This window comes from Protopterus annectens, chromosome 4.part1 (genome assembly GCF_019279795.1).
Source record: "Protopterus annectens isolate FY-2018-M chromosome 4.part1, PAN1.0, whole genome shotgun sequence".
Classification (NCBI taxonomy): domain Eukaryota; kingdom Metazoa; phylum Chordata; order Ceratodontiformes; family Protopteridae; genus Protopterus; species Protopterus annectens.
Window position 1 is genome coordinate 810823230 of NC_056734.1, and position 23408 is coordinate 810846637.

Below are 23408 nucleotides of genomic sequence, written 5' to 3' on the forward strand. Positions count from 1 at the left end.
GACATTAGAAAATCTGATCAGCTATATGTTGCTTTCTCTAAAGCCAAAGTTATCATAAGTCACACTGTGAAGGTGGCTTTCTGATTATAGAAGTTTGTTTACGAAAAGCTGGGTCTGTCTTATGAACCTAAAGGCTCATTTTACATGGGCAGTTGCTACCTTTGCTGCTTTTCTAAGCAGAGTTCCGGCTCACGAAGTTTGTGCAGGACCAACTTGGTCTACTCTTCACACATTTGTGTCTTACTGCCAGCTGGACGTACACTCCAGGTCCCCACCATTCTCAGAAAAATCCTTCATTGATTCCACCCAGATGTTTTTGGTAGTTTGGGCTTCTGTCCCAAAGGTTGAATTGGATCAAAATAGACAACACCAGATATGAAAGTTATATACTTGCCATAATGGTAGATGCATGTCTTGTTTTCATCAAGTTCAATATCCTTTCTTTTGTCCCCCCCTCTAAAATGTCACCTGGTACTCCTTTTGGAACAGATTAATGTCATCAAGAACCTTATCCAAGAACCGCCTTAGTTGCCTTTTCTATTTCCTGCCTTTTCTAGGCTAGCCTTTTCAGCTGATTTTTGAATAATTTACTGGTTGTGAACAGGCAAACTTGATCTGAGGAAGTTGTGTGAACAGAAGGTATTATGTGTAGGGGAGGAGTCAGATCCATGGAGCCGCAACTTCCAAAAAGTTGCTGAGGTTAGACTCTATTGGTTTCGATAACCCAAGTTTGAACCAGATAAAAACAAGACATCATGGGTCTAGCATTATGGTAAGTACATGACTTTTATTTATACTTTAGAAATATTAACGAACACATGATTTACATACTAAAAGATTCAGATAATAGAAAAGGATAGCTGTATACTTAGTTTCATTTTACAAGGATGGCTGTTTACTTAGTCTCATCATATATAAATCAAATGAAAGCAATTAGAAGTACAACATTAGCATTATAACTGAAGTACAATTATTCATATTTGGCTACATAAGTACATGCAGGCATACTCAGGATAGCAGAAAAATGCAAAATTTATCTTTTTTCTTATCTCTTCTCTTCAGTTACACAGATAGTACTCGAAGTGTGGGAACTGACATTGCAATTCCCAACACTGCGAAAAATAAACTGATTCAGAAAAAATACTGACTTGCAAAGTTCGCTGTTATACCTTTCAAACATTTTTACAAGGACTCCTGTCCATGAATCTTATTTATACGGACTCTGAGGTGACTGCCCCTTGGAGTAGGGGTAATACACAAATAGTACAAATTCTCCTGTAATTCATATATACATTTTAGTACTTCTGAGGTTCACAGTTATGGTACTTAAAATTTTCAATAGGCACCCTGCACCGATACACCATCCCTTGAACCTTCCCATTGTCTACCTTTCCAATACTGTATTAAAGCATTCGATAGCTTGCTTTATACAGCCAGCTTATGTAGCTTGTTCCATTTATCAACTACCCCCTCAGTGAAAAAGTAGTTCTTGGTATCTAAAGTAAAATTATGTATCAATTTAAAAATTGCATTCCCTTTAACACCCTGCTTTTGATCCTCAGTTTATTTTCCTCAAAATTCTATGTAATAATTTTGTGGAACAAAATCATAAGCTGCCTATTCCAACCTTTCAAGGTAAATGCCTCCAGTTTATTAGTCCGAATGTACTTCTTTAGTTTGAATCAACATAATATTGAAATTTAAATGGATGAGACAAGAAGATTGAAAGTTGAAAAGAACGACTGTTTACAATGTCAGAATTAATAATGAAATAGCTATGCACATGTCACACAGCACTCTGACCTTCTGAATGGAGACCGCGGCACAGTTAGCTAAACCAGCTAATGCATTTGAAGTCATTTAAAAACAAAAATTTACCCTTTTCAACCTTTTTGCAGGGGGAAAGCACCCCCTGCACCCCCAGCCCTTCACACTCCCCGCAAATAATATATTCCAACTCCGAGATTGCACTACAGTGGGGAAAAGGGTAAACTTACTGATTCTGACTGCACAGCAATCTCCATTCATAACAATTAAAACAGTACATTTTTGTGTCTAAATCATTTCCTTAAATGCAGCAGCTGGATTTTTTAACTGCACAGTGATATCCATTCCAAAGGTCGGAGTGCTGTGTGACATGAGCAGTAACAGTTTCATTGTTGTTAATTCCAGAGTTGTAAATGGTCATTCTTTTCAAGTTTCAATCATTGCATCTTGTCTATTAAAATTTCGATATTATATTGATTCAAGTTGCTGAAGTAGATCCATTAGTCCAGTAGTCCTAATCAAATAATAAGTAATTTCTTTATTCCAAAGTGAATATGTCTAGTCTACTAGTCCAGGTAATCATAGTCCAAATAATAGGTAATAATATCAATTATAATAGTTCTGAGAAATGTAATTATGAAAGTAATAATATATGCTACTATAAAGTTATACATCTAATGGTCCAATACAGATTAACTGCTTTTTACTTGAAAAGCAGCAGAATAATAGTCCTATTTCTATGGGATTTTATTAAGTAATGCTGCCTTATCTCTGTAGCTCAGTTGTTTAGCTACAATTCACACTTCTACACTTGATTTCCCCATTTCTGAAAGCTGCAGCCATGTGTATTATTACTGTACAGGCACAAATATTCACCTGCAGGTTATTATAGTGAGATTCGTCAGATCTTATTTCAGTAAGACTGAGCCCATAAGTATAACTTTCACAATATACTAAAGAGGGAACAGTGTTTTTCCCTGGGAGCAGAGACATTGCCCACACTTTGTGTGGGAAGCTGTATCCTTTGCACCCTATATAATCAGCTTTGCCACTGGTGTATCTTGAGTGGGAAGCAGTTTTCTGCATTGCATTGTTGTCAGAATAGTAAGGATTTGTCAGCACATAGCAGCTCAAGAGGACAATGTAACTTGTTAGCCTAATGTTGTGTTACACAAGTTTACACAAAGAAAATTGCATTTTCCATACATTTGCACAAAAGAAAATACAGCTTTCTACCCCTCAGCAAAATATGTTTTCAGTTAGGAAGACCGCTTTTGCTAAGTATTTCAGTGAATCTCACTTTTAACAGTACAAGTACTGGACCCATTACATTTATAACTCTGTCTGAGGTTGCAGACCAAACATATATTTTGTACTCTAATTTGGTTACAGTAGCCTGAATATGTATATCAGTATCTTGTAAGTTTCATTTTATGATGTTGATAAAAGCCAGGGTTTCAAACAGCCTCCTCTATAATCACAGAATGAGTGGTGAGTTCTGGGATGTTTACTTCAGGAAAGAACATTGATTACTTCTGCAGTATGAGTACATGTAAGCAACCATTCACAAATGGAGTTGTTTTTAAATTAATGGTTTTTGTGGTGAAAGGACTTCCTGAGCTGTGCATTTGGATTTTGCTAGTGTTGTGGGTATATGACCTTAACAGAACATTAGGTCTGATTGATTATATGTAGTTATTTATATTTTCATATGGAGTGGAAAGAAATGAAACATTCATCCAGTGATGTTCCTTCTTGTCCGAATGAGGTAGTGCAAACCAAACATAAAATTTATTTGACTGTGACATTATTTCTGATAACTTTATTTTACAAGAATTAAATGTAGTGATGGTTTTCTGCAGAAGTGGTTAATTTCAGCCCCTTTTCCCTTAATAAACTGCAGATCACTCCTAGTAGCCTGGTTACCATTCCTTTCTCATTAAACCACAGAAACAGAAAACACACTGGTTTGAAACAGTTGATAGCATACTGCAGAACATCAAGGGACAAAGCTGTAAGAAAAAACGGTTATTATGGTTATCTGTAAACAAAGCCATACAGCAGACTCTCATTATAATAATGTAAAAAATTATAACAGAGTATAAATGTGAAATGTGGGAGACTTCAAAGATGTATCTTTAACTGAAGGTATAATTCTTTGTAGAAAAGCTGAATTTTACTAGTGGATAGCTTTAGAAAACCCTTAGCCCACAGCTGTGACTGCACAGAAAAAAGGACATTTGCATTTTAACATTTACTTCTACAAGTGAAGTGCTAGCTTCCCTGAATGATACTGTAGTATTGCACCATGAACTAAGCACAAACACTGTTCCAGTAGAATGTCACGATCCACACTTTATTTATTATTCTTGAACACAATTAAAACTCAAAAGTTTAGCGCTTTCATCTACGTACTGTAGACTTCTTCAGAACAATCAGTAAATCCAACAGTAGTTCTTAAATACTCTAAAAAACCGCCAAAATTGTAAAATTAGATCAATTGCCTGAAAGCATCTTAAAGAGACAAATACCCCATTTTAAATGGTCTTTGCATGAACATAAGCTGCATATATTTAAAAAAACTGCATATTCTGAATATTTTGTATGAAATTATTTAACAGTTCATCAATTTCACTTGATATTATAACAGCAAATTTTAATAATTGTGTACTATTTATTAATATTGGTAATGGTAAATATATGTATTTAGTGTATATTGTGTGTTTTAATGATTAATATTCATTAATTGAAATATTGTTTTAATAAGATTTTTTAGAGTATGATAGTAACTCAGTTTATATTGTTGAGAACAATGACTGGGGCTATCTATTCCTATGTTCATGCAAAGACCATTTAAAATGGGGTATTTGTCTCTTTAAGATGCTTTCAGGCAATTGATCTAATTTTACAATTTTGGCGGTTTTTTAGAGTATTTAAGAACTACTGTTGGATTTACTGATTGTTCTGAAGAAGTCTACAGTACGTAGATGAAAGCGCTAAACTTTTGAGTTTTAATTGTGTTCAAGAATAATAAATAAAGTGTGGATCGTGACATTCTACTGGAACAGTGTTTGTGCTTAGTTCATGGTGTTGTCGTGAGTTCCAGTCATTCTGTTGACTGTAGTATTGCACAAAGAATGGAAAGTAATGTATGAATTATCTGAATCCTTCAAAGGAATTCACATTGCAGTATTCTGGAGTGCATCAGTTTTCTACAGGCAGCCTGATGTCATATTTATCACCTTTGCAAAATAATATTGTGTAACTGAACATATTGGTTACCTGCATAGTGCGTTTAAATGAAAACTGCAGCTAGGCTGGTATAATTTGTATATTTTGTGTTTGTATAGGTTATAGTACACAGCTGGCAGTCTGGCCTTCAAAGCTATTGTCAGACAAACCTTGCCAAGTTTCAGACTGTTGTCCTAGACTACAGGAAGGAAGTCTGATGTGATCTGAAGGCAAAGTTTGGGTGCCTAAGCACATCATCAGGTCCAGATTATCTGTATTTTTTGGGTCTATATCACCACATCGAATGGTGATAAGTTCGAACGCCCTTTGTTCGAACCTAAAAGTCTAAAAACCCTAAACAGCGAACTCCCGGAACAACGATTTTTTTCCCAGGGAAAAAATCGCTGGTCCGTGAAAAAAAAATCACAACTTTAAAACAAACTGAAGTGGGGGGCTTTGCCCCCCACACCCACAACGTGGCGGGCTGTGCCCCCCCACACCACCTACTTAAATATACCAACTCCGAGATCGCACTACAGTGGAGGGAATAGCAAAGCCTCAAAGATGGCCCACCAATTTTTTTCCCTGGGAAAAAAAATCGATGTTCCATAACTTCGTGGTTTAGGGCTTTTGGACTGTTCGATTCGAACAAAGGACGTTCAAATTTATCACCATTCAATGTGGTGATATAGACCTGTATTTTTTCTGTGCTTAGACCAAAATACATTGCTCTTGTTCTAGACATCTGGCTATTGCAGGCTATTTAAAAAATGAGCGTTTGATGTATCCACTTGTGTTTGAGCTTGTTTTTTAATTGTGAGTCATTGCATGAACTTCTACTCCATTTGGCTGGGAGGCTTTGATCTGCACACTGCTGCTACTGGATTAGATGTCTGTATCTGAATTTGACCTTGAAATCTGACCCCTTCTCATCTTAGCGTAGCATTTTACTATTTTTGCTTATTTGTTGCTTAATTTGAAACCAATGTAACTGCTTTGGTGACTTTTTGTTTAGAATATCTGTAGTTGTTTCAGTAGTAAGAGTGGAAGAAATTTATATTCTAGGTGTTTGGTTGTTATAGGCTGTTTAAACAGCAAGTGTTTCAATTGGCCATTTGTTTTGAGCTTGTTTTTTTTTTTAATTGCTAATTATTGCTCAGCCTTGAGCTGCTTTCAGCTGTGCAATGCTCCTACTGGATTCGGTTTCTACATCTAAACTTGGGCTTGAAATCAGTTCCCTTACAACTGGGAAGTGCTGTGCACAGTGCAGAGGGTTAAATCATGTATTAGATAATAGTAAGTGGCTGATCTTGATGTGTCAAATCTGTCCACTCCCTGGAACCCTAGCAAACAAAATCCCCCGACACTCCAAACCAGTAGAGCTCTGCATCTGGCTGTACACAGCGAGGACTGCCTTGTACAGGTAGCATAGGCTTTTGCATAGCTGCTATAGATCGCACCTGGAAGTCTCAGTGCTGGTATTTAACTTCGATTGCCCTATAGATTATACCATAAAGACTTGGACTGCACTATAGATTCTACCAGAAAGTCCCCTGTATTGGTTTGTCTTCTGACTTGCTGCATGGCATTAGTGTTCCCTACTGCATATTCTTTGTAGGACCAAGACGTTTTTACTTGATTTAACTACATTGCACTGGCTGTACAAAGCTACTGCTCTTAGGAGCTATTGTATCAGAATATAGCCTAACTCCACTTTTTGTTTTATTAAGCTGCTAACATTATATTGAATTGCCAAGTTTGCACTTGGCTATGCAGCATGCACTTACATTAATGTATTATAGTGTGCAAAGGATAGAAGAATGGAATGCAAACCTGAAGGCACATGAGATGAAACTAAGCACAGATGGTGGCAATGGCAGAAAACTGGGGAAATCAGAAGAAGCTGAAAATAGAGTTAGAAGGGAAGATAATGGAGCAGGTAAACATCTTTAAGGAGGGGTAGTTGAGGAGAAGGGTAGTCTGAATAAAGAGGTCAAAGCTAGAATCAGAGGGTCTGCAGCCAACCGGCATAGAGATCAGGTGTAGTCTATGACAGAAAAATGCCAAAGAAGCTGAAAAGTAAGGTGTACAAGACAGTGGTGCGACCAGTACTACTGTATGGTACAAAAACCTGGGCAGTAAAGGCAGAACAGTTGAAGCTAGAGGTGATGGAAATGAAGTCCCTGAGAAAGGTAGTAGGATGCACACTGCGAAGAAATGAGGACATAAGAACAGAAGCCAAAGTAGCTCCAATTGCAGAAAAGATCAAGGAAAACAGATTACGATGGTATGGGCACGTGTAGAAAAGCAGAAGACAATCTGGTGAGGAAGATTTGGGACAGACAGGAAGAAGGTAAGAGGAAGCGAGGGCATCCAGCAAAGAGGTGGATGGATTGTGTGAAAAAAGATCTGCGACAGTCAGGCATGAGTGTTTAAGAAGGCAGGAATGTGGAATCGAGAGAGGTGGCGACAGTTAACAAGATACCCCATCCCCATATAGAAAAATGGGAAAAAGGGGGCTGATGATGATAGTGATTATAGTGTGTTGTGTAGACTTGGTACTGCATATCACTGTGATATTCTATGTTACCTTTTTAACAGGATATACTTTTTTCATTCAATACACTGTGTGACTCTGCTGTACTGCTTTTACTTAAAGTTATGTATGTATATATGGTTGTTACTGTTTGCCTATGTTAACTACACCACTCTGCTATTTTCTGCTTTTTCATGTTAAGCTGCACTGGTTTGCTATTTTCTGCTTGAAGTGCCATCTGAGCCCTTTCATTTAAATAATAAACCTTGTTACTGTGGTACCTGTTTTCATTGCTGAAACACTGGGCCTACTTGGTTTATCATATTGCATATCTACACTGTTATTGAAGCATCCAAGCCTGATTTTTTATACTGTACTATAACAAACCTTCTTCCTCTTGGAATCTTATCACTCTGCATTTTTGGTAGCTTGGTTTTTGGCCAGGTGTTACTGATAACTTGACTGAGCCTGTATTTGCATAATTGCACACTATTCTGTAACTTGACTGAGCCTGTATTTGCATAATTGCACACTATTCTGTAACTGGTTACTATAATATCTGTTTTACTCTTAATTACTGTATTTAGCACTTACTGTACTCACCTTTTATTGTTTTTATACATATTCCATGTAGTGTACACTCATTTATCCACCTGTAGACTGTGAATATCTAACTATCTTTGCTTGATGTTGTATCTTGGCTACCATGGAACTACGCTATATTCTCAGTTTGTCTGCTGCCAGCCTGCTAGCTCTGGGCAACTTCAGGCAGTGCATAAGTAACTGCCTTATGTACACTGGCAGCCATTTGCTGCTGCTATACACACAGACCATTTATAATAGGCACATGTCTCTCAAACTGGAGGTTGACCACTCTTAAAGGAAGCCAGTGTACACCTTTTTCCCCACTCCAATGCTGCCCAACACTTCATTAAGGCACATGTATGCAGAGGTCCTAAAATAATCCTTATGTAAACCTCCTATGTAATATAAAACCAGATGTAAATCACAGCCATATTTTCTTACCTCTACCTTCACACCTATTTCTGTCAGCTTTGAAACCCTCCCCAAACAAAAGTCACCATAGTGGTGTCCCAAAGCCAATAGGGCATGCCATTTCCCATTACCTTGTCTTTGTCCTAGGTGACTCTGTTATTAAACAGACAAATGTGCCACTCAATACGTTGTTCAAGGACTGACAGTCAGCTGTCAGTTAGTGGATAGGATATGAGATGTTACAAGGGCTGTTAGTTCTCTGTCCCCTAAGTACACCAATGATATGATCATTCTCATATAAGAGGGAACAGTCTTAGATGGTCTACTCTAATGGAGATGATAGACGCTGTTGATCTCTGTATGTGACAGGATCCGAGAAGTTACTAGTCATTAGCAGTGTCTTGCTGTCCCCGTCAGTGCTTCCATAATACAAGCAGAAAGTAATTGATTTCAATAATTTGCTATTTAATTTATATCATTCCAGTAGGATACAATAAGTCTCAGCTTGGCAGAAAATGGTCAACAGTCCTGCCTGCTGTGCCAGGGATGGCCTTCATCTCTACAGAGCTTCCATGTATTGGATACATTTTTTCTGCCCTACTAGTGCCTTCGGTAGGAAAAGATTGTCTTATAGTCTTTCTAACTTAGCAAATTCTGATCAAGCTCCCTTGAATGTGGCACTGCTCACTGCTAGAAGCATTTACAAGAAAAAGTCTGAGATTGAAGCCTTTATGATGCTTGAAACATACACATTTGTGCAATCGCCAAAACTTTTCAGTGCTTTGAACCCCCCCCATCTTTACTTGAATTCAGTGCTTACTATTTGTTCAGACCTTCCAATAATGGTGGACGTATATCATTATTCATCTGTAACCCATTGCCTCATGACAAATCTACCATAAAAAATTAACTTAAAGTCTAGGACATCTTGGTTACAGTACATAAATGAATTTACCATAATACAGTAAATTATAGAACCCCTTCAGTGTCACCTGTTTCCCATAATACTAACCTAAACCAACATGAGGCCCTAACCATTAACCCAAACACAATTATGACTGACTTCAACTAATTATCTATTTGGCAAATATAAAACACATACTCCCTGCATTTTCTAAACATCATAAGCTCCATCTCCTTGGACCTGTTAGTCTATGCCTTTGCTAGTTGCACAAATCTCTTAATTTCATAGGTACTTACTAGGCTCTTGTTCTAACCTTGCCTTGCATTCCTCTGGTAGTTTTTAGCCATTATATTCTGTGTACAAATAACCTAGAGTCAGGCAGACAAGGATATGTTGGGACATTTACAAGTTGGCCCGTCTATGAGGGACAAGGATCCCTCAACCTTATCCTCTTCGGTATTGTATCTATCTACTCCACGTCTAATAGTTAAATTAGACCTTATGGCCATTACATTTTCCTTTAGAGCACAGCCCAGATCTACAACAAATCTCTGTTTCCAGCATAACTCTCAACCTCTTAGAACAAATAATCTGGACAAAGCCTAAAATGATGGGGGGGACAAATGGGGACCGATTTTAAATGTTGCCCTTACAAACTTAGAAAGTTGATAAAATAATAGGGTTTGCATTAGCATGAATTTTCCGAAGGATGTGGAGTCTTAAACTCCAAATGTTTATCATTATATAATGACTTCAATCCTCAGCTGTTTGCCAGAAAGGGACAGATTTTAGGTTGGAACACACCAAAAATATGAGGCAGAAATCTGGACATTCTGTGAAAACCTGAACAGCTGAGAGTTATTTTCAGAGATTCCATAAATCCAACTACCTTGCCCCAGTCAGATGACATGGCTGTCAAGTATTCTGTTTTCCTTGCAGACTCAGTCACTAAGTAGCCAGCTATACCCATGACGTTTACTCTTTTCTAAATTCCTACATAGAAGCATCCGTCTCTGTCTGTCAAAAGTATAATGGCAAATTCAAAAACAGACTCCTGTATTGGAATCCTCTCATAATTTGCACAAAAAAGGATGAAACACTGCTTTAACAACCAAACTTCAGCCTCCTTCCTGTAATGGTAATCTTATAGAAGTATCTAAAGTCCTCAGACTTGAGATCAAATCATGCAAGGCCATATGAGAACTATATATTGAAATCTCTGCTAAAGATAATCGTAAGGCCTTCCTTAATTATGTTATGAATCTCCATAAACATACTCAGTACTGCACTGTGATGCTATCTGATGTCACTACATTTCTGAATCTGAAGACATTGTCAACATATTTATTAACAATTTCAATTCCAACTCACCCTGATATCTCCACTCTGCTTTCCTCTCCACTAAGATCTCAACCATGACACCCCAAAATTACCCCAGAATGGGTGCTGAATTCAGTTTATGCAATCAAAAGTAGTAGTTCCATGGGACACAATAGTATACATGCTGCTGTCTTCTACCTAGTGTTACTTGATCCTCCCATCAGCTCAGTAAGTCTCAACCTCTACACCGGATATGTTCCTGGTGTCAGGAGAATGGCCATAGTGGTGTCCATACACCAGGGGGCACCTGGCATAGACTCCTGGAATTACAGATCCATTAGTCTTTCCAACACTATCAGCAAGGTATTGGACAGAATTATAATAGAGCTAATAAATAATGGCATAGTTAGCCTTCAGTCACTCCACCCCAAATAATTCGACTTTGTGAAGGGTAAATCTTGTCTGCTGAATTTGGTGGATTTCATTGAGAGGGTAGCCGAAGCTCATGGCAATTGGTATTCATTACACACAGCCTTCCCTTGATCTAGGAAAAGCCCATGATGCTTTTTCACACTCTGGCATCATAAATAAGCTCAGCAAAATGAATGTCAGCCCTATTGTAAGCCAGTAGATTGCAAACTGGCCCACAGAAAGAATCCAGATGGTGGAGGGTTAGTGGCATGCTATCCTCGAGGGAGTCATTCACAACTTTGTGCCAAAGTACAGCACCAAATTCAAAATAAGCCCCTGCATTGGAATCCTGTCATAACAAATATAACAAAAGGAAAAAACTTACTGCTTTAACACCCAAACTTAAATCCTCTTTCTCTAATGGTAATTGTAAAAAGTCTCTAAAGACCTCAGACTTGATCAAATCATGCAAGGCCAAGTGCGAACTGTATGTCCTGATGTCCAGGCAAATGTCAAATGTCTCTAGCTGACTAAATTCACTGATGACTGTAAATGTGGTGCTGTCACTAACTCCCATATGGATACATATTGAGTGACTGAAGCGTAGTTGCTTGACGTACACCTCCATGAACAAAAGCAATCACCATGCATGTTCAGTGACCCTACTTCTAGATGAACACAAGTCAGTGGCATAAAAATGTTGGTCCCAAGTCACTACAGTGCAGCCAAGATAGAAGTAAGTAAATTTAAATGCAAGTATAAGTAAATGTATAATAAATACATAGATATGCAAGAAATAAATAATTACAGATGTAATAAATAAGTTATAAATATATAAGGACAGACTTGAGTAATAAATAAAGTAATATAAGAAATGCATACATAAATTAATAAATATGTTAAATAAATAAACACATAAATGAATAGAAATAAATACATAAATAAATATATAACAACGAAATATAAAAGTAAAAAAGAGCTATGATCACGCTATCAAATTGTTCTTTCTGGTGTAATACAAATAAAATCTTACAAACTATGTAGATTTATGTACAGACCTGAACCATGGATTATTTATATTAAAGAATGCTGCTTTACTTCTGTGTCACTGAGGCTGTACAGCTGTCTGCTCTAATCGTGTGCTTCTGTTTCATGCTGCAGTGACTATGGCACAGTCATAGCTGTGCTGCCAGGGTTTGTGCTAATATTACATATGATGCTGACTTCTAGGATCATTGAAAATGTAAAGTGATGCCTTCTGTTCACCAAGGTGTAGGTCAAAGAACTTTACTCTGATCATTCAATAGGGAACGTTCCCTAAGTGATACCCATATAATGGTAGATGGCCTTAGCCATATCAATTCCTGGTATCAGGATGTAAGGACCATGGTCTAAGGCCTAATGCAAAAAAAAAAAAATGCAGAATGGTGCCCTTTGGGAACCAATAAAATCCCTGCACCTATGTCATTGATAACATCCCACTTAAAGCTGACACTGTCATCAGGTCATCGGAGAGAGATTGGGGCATGTTTGTAGATAATGAGTCTTTTACCAAGTGCTGGTAATCACTGACGTTGTATCTTGTAGCTCTGGGGATGTAATAATCCTTCCCTGCTCCTTCCTTATTAGGCCTGTAATAAAATGCAGTATACCCTCTCCATCTGGCTTACACCTATTAAGGCATATAGCTCAAATCAAAATGACCTAAACAGCTTCTAGCAAACATCTGTGGTATGTCCTTAAGATCTCTGAATGACTGGAGGCTACATTACATTTTAAGACTACAAATTCCTGCTCAGTGGCTTCTGCCTGGCTGTTGGGATCATGAATGACTTCATACTTCCTGACGTCCTACATATCTGTGAATCTGATACTAATTCTAACATTCAGTCAAGGGAGCTAAATCTGTATGTAGGATTAACAAAACTTGCTGGTGGGACAGATAGCTCTCCCAAAAGATCTCATACTTATGGAATAAATTCCCAGTCAATGTCAAGCAAATCAGCTCCCATGCCCTCTTTAAAACAAACCTTGACAAGTGGATGGGGAGACGCAAATTTACCACTGATTTGTCTCCAGGGGCCCTAATAGACAGAGTAAGCAAATGATGCCTACTCAGCTGCAAAGCTTCATATGAGCTATTCGATTGCCTGCCTGGTGTAAACCTATGAACCTGTGAGGATGTGATGGTGTGATGCCGTATCCACAGCAGCAATAGCTAAGGAGTCTGTGATCAGAAGACATGCCTGGTTGAGGTCTTTGTGTGATGAGAAGCCAATTAGCTTCTGACAGAATCTGATAGTGTTATTACCTTTTAGGGGGGAGAGGGTTATGAATTTGCAGATTTGATTGGATGGAATCTGAAGGGTAATTAGGTTCTTTTTGGAGGCTGCTGAGGTTAATGAATACCATATTGTCATTGTGCTTGCAGGACATCTTTTCCGATAGCCAATCTATCTTGAGGAGAGAGTGAGGAAGTAGTTTATTTTACTGGCCCAGGACAGAGTTTTGAAGGTTTTTGTTTTTTTGTCATGGCTGTCTTGTGTTGGAAGTGTAGTTAGCTATTGAGTCATATCCCAAGGTACTGGAAGCAGTCATTTTGAATGGTGTATTGTTATGGCGGAGTTGCTAATTGTTTGGTGAGAAACAATGTTCTAATTGGTTTTGAGCACCATTGTTTTGATGGTGTGTAGGAGGTACATGTTTTATAGCAGCTGGAAAAGTGGTTTAGCTTATTCTGTATCCTGTTTTGATTGCAGAGGGGAGTGGCAGATCTGTATATTAATGTGTCATCCAGTGTACACAGTAATTGCCAAGTGTGGTATTTGTAACGCAAATGGGGGAGGGGATTAGAAAGCACCATACAGAACTTCTTTGAATGTTGTATTGCTAGAGAATAATGTACCCATTTTGATGTAAAGGGCCTGTGGGATAGGAAGCCTTGAATCCAACCAGTGACTTTGAGTATTATTCTAGCTGCTGTCAGTCAGTAAAAGTAGAGTATGATTTCTGGGTCAAAGGCATTAGTCAGATTGATGAAAATGCTACATGTAAGTTATCTGTGTTTACACTGGTAAGGATGAGATCTGTAGGTACATATGGCTGCCATTGTGTTATGTCCATATTGGTTGCTGCACAATTGCAAGTTTGTAAGTAAGATAGCAGCTGGAAGAAAAGTAATTTTTTTAAAGATTTTACCTAGGACTTGGAGTACTGAGATTGGTCTGAAGTCTTAATGTGATGAGGGTTTAGATATCTGAGGTATAGGGGTCACGGAAGTTTGCCTCAATATTTATGGTAGCATATTTTTACAAAGAAATTAAATTGCAGTATGTTCTAAGGGTTCCAAGAGGTGCTCTCTATAGAAGTAGAGAAACCCACGCAATAGTCTGTCTAGGCCTTGAGGTCCACTGCTTGGCAGTGAGTTTAGTAATTTTGGCATGCTTTTCATTTTGAGGGCAAAAAGATAAGGGTGTGTAGAGATATGAGATTCAGTGGTACTGGGGTCAAGAGTTTGCATAAATTGTGGAGAAACTGGTAAATTCTTTTAAGAAGTCTAAAGTGGTGAGGTTTCCAAATTCTGTGTAAGTGGAACCATATGAGGTAGAGTTTGAGTTGAAGGAGCATTCTGTGTTATTATTAACTAAATAAATGATTATTAATTATTACTTGTGGATTATACTAATTTCTCCTGCTCTGCAACTGATACCAAGATAATTGCAGTATAAGAACATATAAAGATATTGGAATGGAAGAAGGTTCAACACACTCTTTTTCATGAACATTTATGTTTTAATGCACCTTAATTGTTTCCACAGAAATGTATTACAAAGCAGCAAACAAAAGTGTGGTTTTTTTTCTTATGAATCGCAAAAACAAAGATGCCTAGTTCTGCTGTTGCTGCTTTTAATTCCTGAAATGAATTTAGGAAACAGAAATGCACTTGGTGGACATTTACGGAGATAATTGTGTGGTGCTCATTGTGAACATACAAACACACAGAATTCTGTCTGCAAAGCCTCATTCAGTCAACTTCATCTCTGTTACATGAATGGATCCCCAGTTCAAACTATGGGCAGCTTCTCTCACCTCTTACCTTATCTCTTTGTCAGTTGTAGCCTGTGCTGAAGCTGCCCCCTGCCTAAAACGATGATTTCTTCCACCTGTACATTTGATCTACTTGTCTAGTTTTAACTATGTAGCTGTTTGTGATGCTTGCACTGAACCTGGAGATGCCCTGTTGTGAATGCTTCTCACAGGGTACCTGAACCTTTCTCTGTTGATACCTGACTGCTTTCTTTTTGTGTTTCATTGTGGCATGGTATTTGATCAATTTTGTCAAGGGCAGGATACCTTCCCTTGCATCTGTCTGATGTGCTCCTGATATCCTCTAGGTACTCACTGCCTGCTTTGAGGCGTACATTTCCTGAAAATACTACTCTTACGCTATTCACCATTTTCTTCTCCACCACTCCTTTAATTAAAACATATTTCATGAAGGTGTGTTACCAGAATACCAGAGATGAGTAGTCAGAACCACCATTGGGATGAGATGGAAACTGCAGTCTAACCAATTCGTGGACCACACATTCCCTGGTGTTAGATATTTTACTGTTTGGCAGTTGTGCATGAGTTTGATACCAGTGTGCACTTTATCACATCTAGAAAACCTAAAAAATAATTTGAATACATGTTTTTACATAAAATGTATTTTAACTCACTTTTACAAAAAAAGTTACTGCTTTCAAGGATTTACCAGAGGTTTCACCCCCCCCACCCCAGAAATAGTTATTTATCTACAGATGTGTACACTGTTGTTCACTGATACAATAATGTGACAAGAACATTTATCATTAACATTATTGCCTTCATTGAAGTTACTGTGTTCACTATAGCATTTCTTAAGCTAATAACACATTTTATTAGGCATAAAACATGCACATATAAAACGGTGCAAAATTAAAATCCATTTACTATTTTCTGTTTGCCATCTTTCTCTAGTGCTTCAACTTTACTGTAAAGGTAACTTTTTTCATTAGCCATTCATGGAGTATTTCCTTGTATTGCCAAAGTGGGTCAGTTTTGTTAAGGAATATTTTCACTTGCTAAAGAATTTAGATCTTAATTGCATGCTTACTAAAATGTGCATAAACAGAAGATTGCTGGTAGTCTGTATTTATAAACTGCAGTGTAAACTCTTGTAGCGAATAAGCAAGTAATCATTATATCAACATTTGACAATGTCTTAAGACCCCTCAATACAGTTGCAGCTTTCTTTCTTATGTAAAAAAATATTAGGTGACTATTTCTTTTCTGGAGACAGACATGTCAGAAATTATCATAAAATACCACAACAGATAGTTAGTTATGCTCTCATATTGCAAGGTTATCCTTAAATCAGTTGCAATTAGTGCTCTGTTTTCTCTTATTTCAGATATACTATTACATAGTTGTTGCATTCAGTGTGACTTATTATATGTTTGCTTTACTGAGGTTACATGCAATTAATGCATAATTACAGAATCTGTACTGATTAAACAGTCAGCATTAACAAAGTAAAGTAGCTTTTTACAGATCCCTTAACCAAGACTGAGTCACAGCTGTGATATGAATTGGTGACTACAGACTGGACATGTGTCACATCCCATTGGGCTTCAGTACTGCATTAACATCAGACTGCCATTACAGGACAGGCTTTGTCCTCCTAGAAATAAGCCCCATGTATTACTAGTGAACTTAAACAAGCCTTTGCTTCATGCCAAAGAAGCCTGGATATGGTATAAAGGGACTTTGTAGCAATATGACTAGGACCATTTCTGCTGACAAAGAACACAGTGTAGTAATAATAATAATAACAATAATAATAATAATAGTAATAATAAAACAAAAACAGACTTCTGAAAGCAGGGTCAAGAGTCCTTGCTCAGTAGCCCTAGGGGATTCTGGAAGGAGGTAAATTATCTGGCAGGAAGGTCCACACACTTCAAGCTGCTGTTCTAATGTTAGTGATATATCAGTTAATGAACTAAAACAGCAAGATAACTTATTTACAAAATACTTTACAGCTCATTTCAGTGACACTTGGCAACTTGCTAGTCGGGCTGTCATAGTTACAGAAGAGTGTTTTCAAATTCAGTACCAATTTCCACTTCTGTGATGTATGATTTTCTGAAGTAATTCATGACTGTGTAGTATTAACAGGTATAAGCTTACAAGATCTCATGGCCTGTACCCCAAATTTCTTTGTGAATGTAACACCTTTATTGTTATCCCAATAAGGCATATCATCAAATCCTCTATATTTTATGGCGCCATTCTAGAGCTGATGAGAATTTCAGACCTTATACCCATTCCAAAACATAGCTCTGATTCACTCAACCAAACAAAATCCTTCACGTCAATTGCCTTGCTTTTTCCCTTAGACAAAATACTAGGAGAAGTAGGCATACAACTAGGGAAACGCATAGAGGCCTGTGGCATGCACTGTAGCCAGCAATTTACATTAGAAAAGAGCAACAACCATACTAATCCTTACAAACAGTCTTGGAAGCTGCTTATCTCATTGTGATTGCTTGTAACAGACCTTTCCAAGGTAGTCCACACACTATTGGTGAAAGAGTTGACAATCCATGGCCTGAGCCCCAGTAACCGGAATGTTTCCAGAGTGCCTTTAACACTGACACTTTTATGTCGCAATTGAACAGGGCCAGTTTTGGCTACAGTTAATGAAATCTGGAGTCCCTCCTGATTGTGTACTTTGGCTTGTCAATATGGTGAGCTGAGCATCTGGAAATCCTTCTCCTTTGATTGTCATCCCTCTCAACAGCATGCTAGCTGCAGTCTGCCAGAAACTTGAACAGTCTAGACTAGTTGTTAATCTGGGAAAAAACAAATATTGCTTTCTAATGCCCAAAAGAGGCTCCGTGTGCACAAAGGAAACTGGAGTATCTCTGGCCCAGATGGCAGCCATTTTGAAAATGAAGAGCCTTACAAGAATAAATATGTTTGGCTGGACCCATCTTGTACTTTCTCTACCCATATTTGCAGTATTGGGAACAAAATCTATATGATGCCACACACCTTCTGCAGAATTCTCAATATACTGAGAATGAGTCATGCTCCCAACCATAGGGTACATTTCTGTTCTCAGATGCTACTTCATTCATAATCCAAAAGGTCCCTAGACCATGCAGAATAACATCTGGTTTATAACAGGAGAACACAGGATATAATATCACTGTCTGACTGTCAGATTGGGTGGCTATCCATTGCTCTGAGAGTAGATCCCCTTGCAGTTGAACCTGTGCCTTTTGCTATCATGTGCATCCCAGTGTGGTATAACCATCATCACTTGATAAGCTTATAATATCTCCGCAGTATGTTGGAGATTTATGGAACAGAAAGACTGTGGATAAATTAGTGGTCTATAGACAGAGGGTGCTGCTTACAGAGATTTTTTATTTATTAAGAATGTGAACCCACTCGACATAGGAGCCTCCTTTCAATAGTGACCAAAGAGTACTGAAAGGCTATGTGACTTGCTCAGATTTACATGGTAAGAAAATAGACTCGTGCAGGACTACAGAATATGCATGTTAACAGCTCAAAGCTGAATTATCAGAGTAAGAAGACTCATGACTATTTTTTTTTAACAGAAACTGAGTTATTCAGAGATGCATGGCAAACAGAGTCGGAGGTCAGTTTGGGAATTTATAGGTCCTTTAAAGTGATGGGTGGAGCCCACAGTTTGGGCAATCCATGCTTATTTGTGAAGCAGGAGTGTTACTTATGGACTAACCTTTCCATGGGAGATTGTATGACCATATTTTTTGAGTGTGCCTCATTTACATCCATATACTGCAATTATTGTTTTCAGAAGTTGTGTAAAAATGGGTTGTGATGGAAAGTTGGTTGTTATTCCACCATCCACATTTTATTATTGCACATAATAGCTTTGTTCACAAACATTGAACAAGTCTAGTATCAGTCTCAAGCTAGCATTTTTTTACTGTCTCCATATGCTTTGCTCTATTTTTAATACACAAATTTCAAAGATGAGAGGACTTTTCTACTGGCTGGAATAAAGCAAATGAGTTTGGTACTGGCACAGAACATGAATTTCTGTCATATCTGTGAGCAAGGACTCTTTGAGTAAGGAGTTCTTGTTTAAAGACTATCTAAGTAAGAATCTCTGGGTAAGGACCTTGAATGAAATGGTACCATTTTAACATTTTTATGCCTATCCCCATACTTTACAGATCTCCCTGAGATGCTCACTGTGCAAACTGTACAGTGAATATTTTATGCATTTTTAAAAAAATATATCCAGTTAATAACTCTGCTAGTGCCCTACTGATCTGACTTAAAACTGTTATTCACTGATTTCTGATGTCTTTATGTTGAGACTCTCAGCCTCATTACAGAAAACCTGACATTAAGAAAAAAGCAGGAAAATGTTGCTGCTCTTACGACCCTGAAGATGCCTCTGTGGCACTGAAAAGTCTCTTGTGAATAGTGGAAGACTTTCTTGTTTTGGACTGAAAGCAGCACCCCTTTTCTGTAATAATGAGGGGGTAAAGCTTACTAAACTTCACTGTCATACCTGTTTTAGTGCATATACCCTGTTAGATGGAATGTATTTCATGTAACTACAGTGAACTTTCTGTAACTTTAGCTTCCTTTGTAGTGATATACATACAATTTACTTTTATTAAAACTTTAATGCTTCACTAGAGGAGAAAAAAATCTAACAAAACCTATATTTTACTTGTTCTGAACCAATCAATGTTTCAGTTTCTACCACGCCTCTGACGGACATAGTTTTTGAGTTGGAGCAAGCTAGGTGTAAGGTTGGCCTGACTTTCTTCTAGGGCAATTCCAAGTCTTATTCTAATTTGCCCAATTTTGTCTTAGTACACCACTTGTTTTGATGTTTTCTTGATGCTGCCATTTGCTGCAGACCATATTTTAAGTGCCTGCCGTCTAGAATTGACAAGGTTATGGCTGAATTTGTTTTTTAAATGGTGTAGTGCAGGCCTAGTTCTGATCACTGGACAGGTTTGTTATGGACATAGAATATGAGATTCTGTTCAAAGACTAGTTAGCATATTATTTTCTTTTATGTTCTTGTTCTGTGTTCTGGCTTCTCTGTTGATTGTGTGTAGTCAAGATCTCTCTCAGGACTAGGTTTCAACTCACTCGTACTCTCTGTGGTTGACTTGGGTTTTTGTATTTGTGCTCTCCATTTATTTTTTGCCCAGGATATCATGATTGTACCATTGCAGACAAAGCAGAACAGAACCTCCTTAGATGCTATAGTTCCGATTTGGCACTGAGTGAACTCTCATTGGTTTTTGCTTCATTGTTCTGTGATAATGTCTGAGGTCTGTTGCCACAAATCAGGCGCCGGAATGTCTCACGGAATTTTTCTGCCACAAAGAAATAAAGTACCGGGTCAAGTGCACCATTAAGACTAGTAAGACAGGAAGTGATGCGATTGCTAAGTGCCAGGATCCGTTGCATATCACATGAAGCACCATCATAAAGGAGAATATAGACAAAGCGATTTACATGATATGGCACAAAGCAGACCAGAAAAATAGCAAGCACCAATGAAATCATCTGAATAGCCTTGTCTTTGAGATGTTTTTCAATGCGATTCCCTCTTTTGAGACTTTGAACAATCATCAGGTAGGAAAACAAGATGACAATAAAAGGAATGGTAAAAGCGATGGCCAATGATGCCAGGGCTCTCCGGGAGGCTTTTTCACGGTACAGCTGAAGGCAGATGGTGACATTGTTCACTTGAATAGTTTGTGCTGTGGCAAGCAGTGGGGCCATAGCTACTCCAACGAGGACCCAAAGAGTGATGCTAGCTAAATGAGCATGGAGTGGTTTTCGGACTGTGATGGATTTCACTGGATAAACAATGGCAAAGAATCTGTCAACACTGATGTAAGCCATGAAATAAATACTAGCATACATGTTGAGATAGAACAGGAAACCAGTAAAACGACAAGCCAGTTCACCAAAGGGCCAATGTCCTGCTGTCAGGTGATAAACTAACCTGAGGGGCAGAGTCAGAACATATGAGAGATCAGCCACTGCAAGGTGCATAAGAAAGATATTGGCAGGGGTGCCTGATTTATGATCATAGATGAAAATCCATAAGGCCAGTGTATTTCCCAGGAAAGCTAGTATGAAATCTAAGAGGTAGTAGGCTGCAAAGAAGGCATTTTCCAGACCTGTCTCTTTGATACATTGCTCTGCTATTTCCTGGTTAGAGTTGGAAGGCAGAATGAACTGGTCCTGAAGATGGGTCATTTTTCAACTGAGGATCTGTAGGATATCTAGAAAGCAGTGAATAAAACAAAACAAGTAAATAACCAGTCTGGCAAACATTACATGCTAAAATTACATAACTATTATCAGTAAAGTGTTTGGATTTGGTAATGCCTCTTAATTGTTAATTAACTTCTATTTAAATAGTGGGTAAGCTTAGGATTGCAGGTTCTGCTTTCATCCATAACCAAGTGGAGTACAGGGCTGGGACTATCAACAGATGCCTTTGTTTAGAAAATACAAAGTTCTGTTCTGTTTTAAGAACTGAATCAGTATACGGCAGTACTGGTCATTAACTTCAAGGCTGCCACATTCTATAGTAACAGTACAAAATGTGAGGTTCTGTGTGTTCAGCCTTTCATGATGGCAGAGCAAGAGGTTCCAACTCCAAGGAAGATTTCAGTGGATAGGCTGCAATACCAAGATTAAAGTCCGAAGGTCAAAAATGTGTTGACAAGTTGCATGTACAGGTACTGCTGTACAAACCGCTCAACTGCTATGATTTTGGCATAGAGCTATGATTTTGGCCTCAAATTTAAAGTTGCTCCTCCTAGATTTTCATGTTCTTTATAAAGTCAGACCTGTCTGAGTCTATGCCTTATCAAATAAATAAAGCCTGTGCAAAGATTCCCAACTACTAACTATATAGATTCAGGTACACAAAGACCTGTTTTGAAAAATAAGAAAATGCTCCTCTTTCTGACCCCCTGATATGATTTTTTTAAAAGACAGTGCTGTGCTTTTTAATGTTTGAGGTGATGTATGCATGAGTAAATGTTTTCATGACATTTATTAGAACTTTGTACAGTAAGTAGCAGAAGCCTACACTAGTGCATTTCATAAACGGTTCTTTTAGGAGTCACAAGAGGCACAATGTATATATGTACATATTTGCGATTTTCATTTACAAAAGCTGACTTGAATGTAATTTTGTCAGCTGCATTAAGAATGTCTTTCTATTAGGTCATCACTATGTAGAGAAAATATTAAAGGAAGAGATGCCACTTTATGTTCTAGTGATACATATGTGGGTGGTAACGTTTCTTAAAGCCTTTTCTTTCCCTGTAAGCTTATGTAGAATTTTTTCAAGTATGTGGTCCATGGAAGTAAGCTGTAATATAACACTGTGGGCTCTGTTACTGCTAGCTGTTAATCTAAAACTTTAATTTTATTTCTTAAAACCAGCATATTCTTCGTAAACTACATTTTCATCATTTTTGCAGTTAACATGCTCCATTTTGCACACCTACCTCTCTTGATGTATATTATTTATAATTCATCCTAAGAGGGTTTGCTGTTTATTTATAGTTCATCCTTAGAGGGTTTTCTTCCTTTAGTGTTGTACACTTCATTGAATTTCTTGTTCCTTTTTGACAGTTACTATTCACAGATAGTGTGGATTTCTTGCATTATTTGCACATTCCTAAGTTCCACACTCTAAGGTTTAGAGGTGTAATGCTGATGTCACCTGTCTTGGTATAGAGCCCTCTCTGTTGGCAGCAATAGCTCATCTCTGCCGAAAATACCCTGACCTTCAGACCTCCCATATCTGACAAAGCAAAGCACCCTGATTTACATTTAAACCCTTGTGTCAGCTGCTACTAATTTGAGACTATTAATTCTGTGTTGCCATCCTGAATGGGCAAGGTTTCAGAAAAAAAAAACATACTTTTGGTTTGCAATCCTATACCTTCATTTCTCCAGGATTTGCCTTACAGTCTTGGAGATGGTGAAAACCACTGACAGTGTGTGATTCCTTCTCTGTCTTTGTATCCTAAGTCTCCTTTAATCTGTACAGCCTCAGTTAACTGATACTAGAGGTAGGCACTGACTCACCCCCTCCCCTAACAATTTAACCTGTCCCTCTCAAATTTTACATCAGGCAATGTTCTAAACACCCAG

At 37.9% G+C, this 23408-nt stretch overlaps 2 protein-coding genes across 3 annotated transcripts in view; one reads left to right on the plus strand and one right to left on the minus strand.

Annotated features, from left to right (window-relative positions):
- The window catches only part of LIMS2 (LIM zinc finger domain containing 2), a 668134-nt gene that overhangs the window by 304971 nt on the left and 339755 nt on the right, over window positions 1-23408 (plus strand). The window lies entirely within an intron of this gene.
- The window catches only part of GPR17 (G protein-coupled receptor 17), a 49959-nt gene continuing 42305 nt past the window's right edge, over window positions 15755-23408 (minus strand). The window contains exon 2 of the mRNA XM_044070567.1: window positions 15755-21514. Coding sequence (XP_043926502.1) covers window positions 20478-21488 — 1011 coding nt within the window. The 5' untranslated portion in view covers window positions 21489-21514 and the 3' untranslated portion in view covers window positions 15755-20477. The remainder of the gene's footprint in view (window positions 21515-23408) is intronic.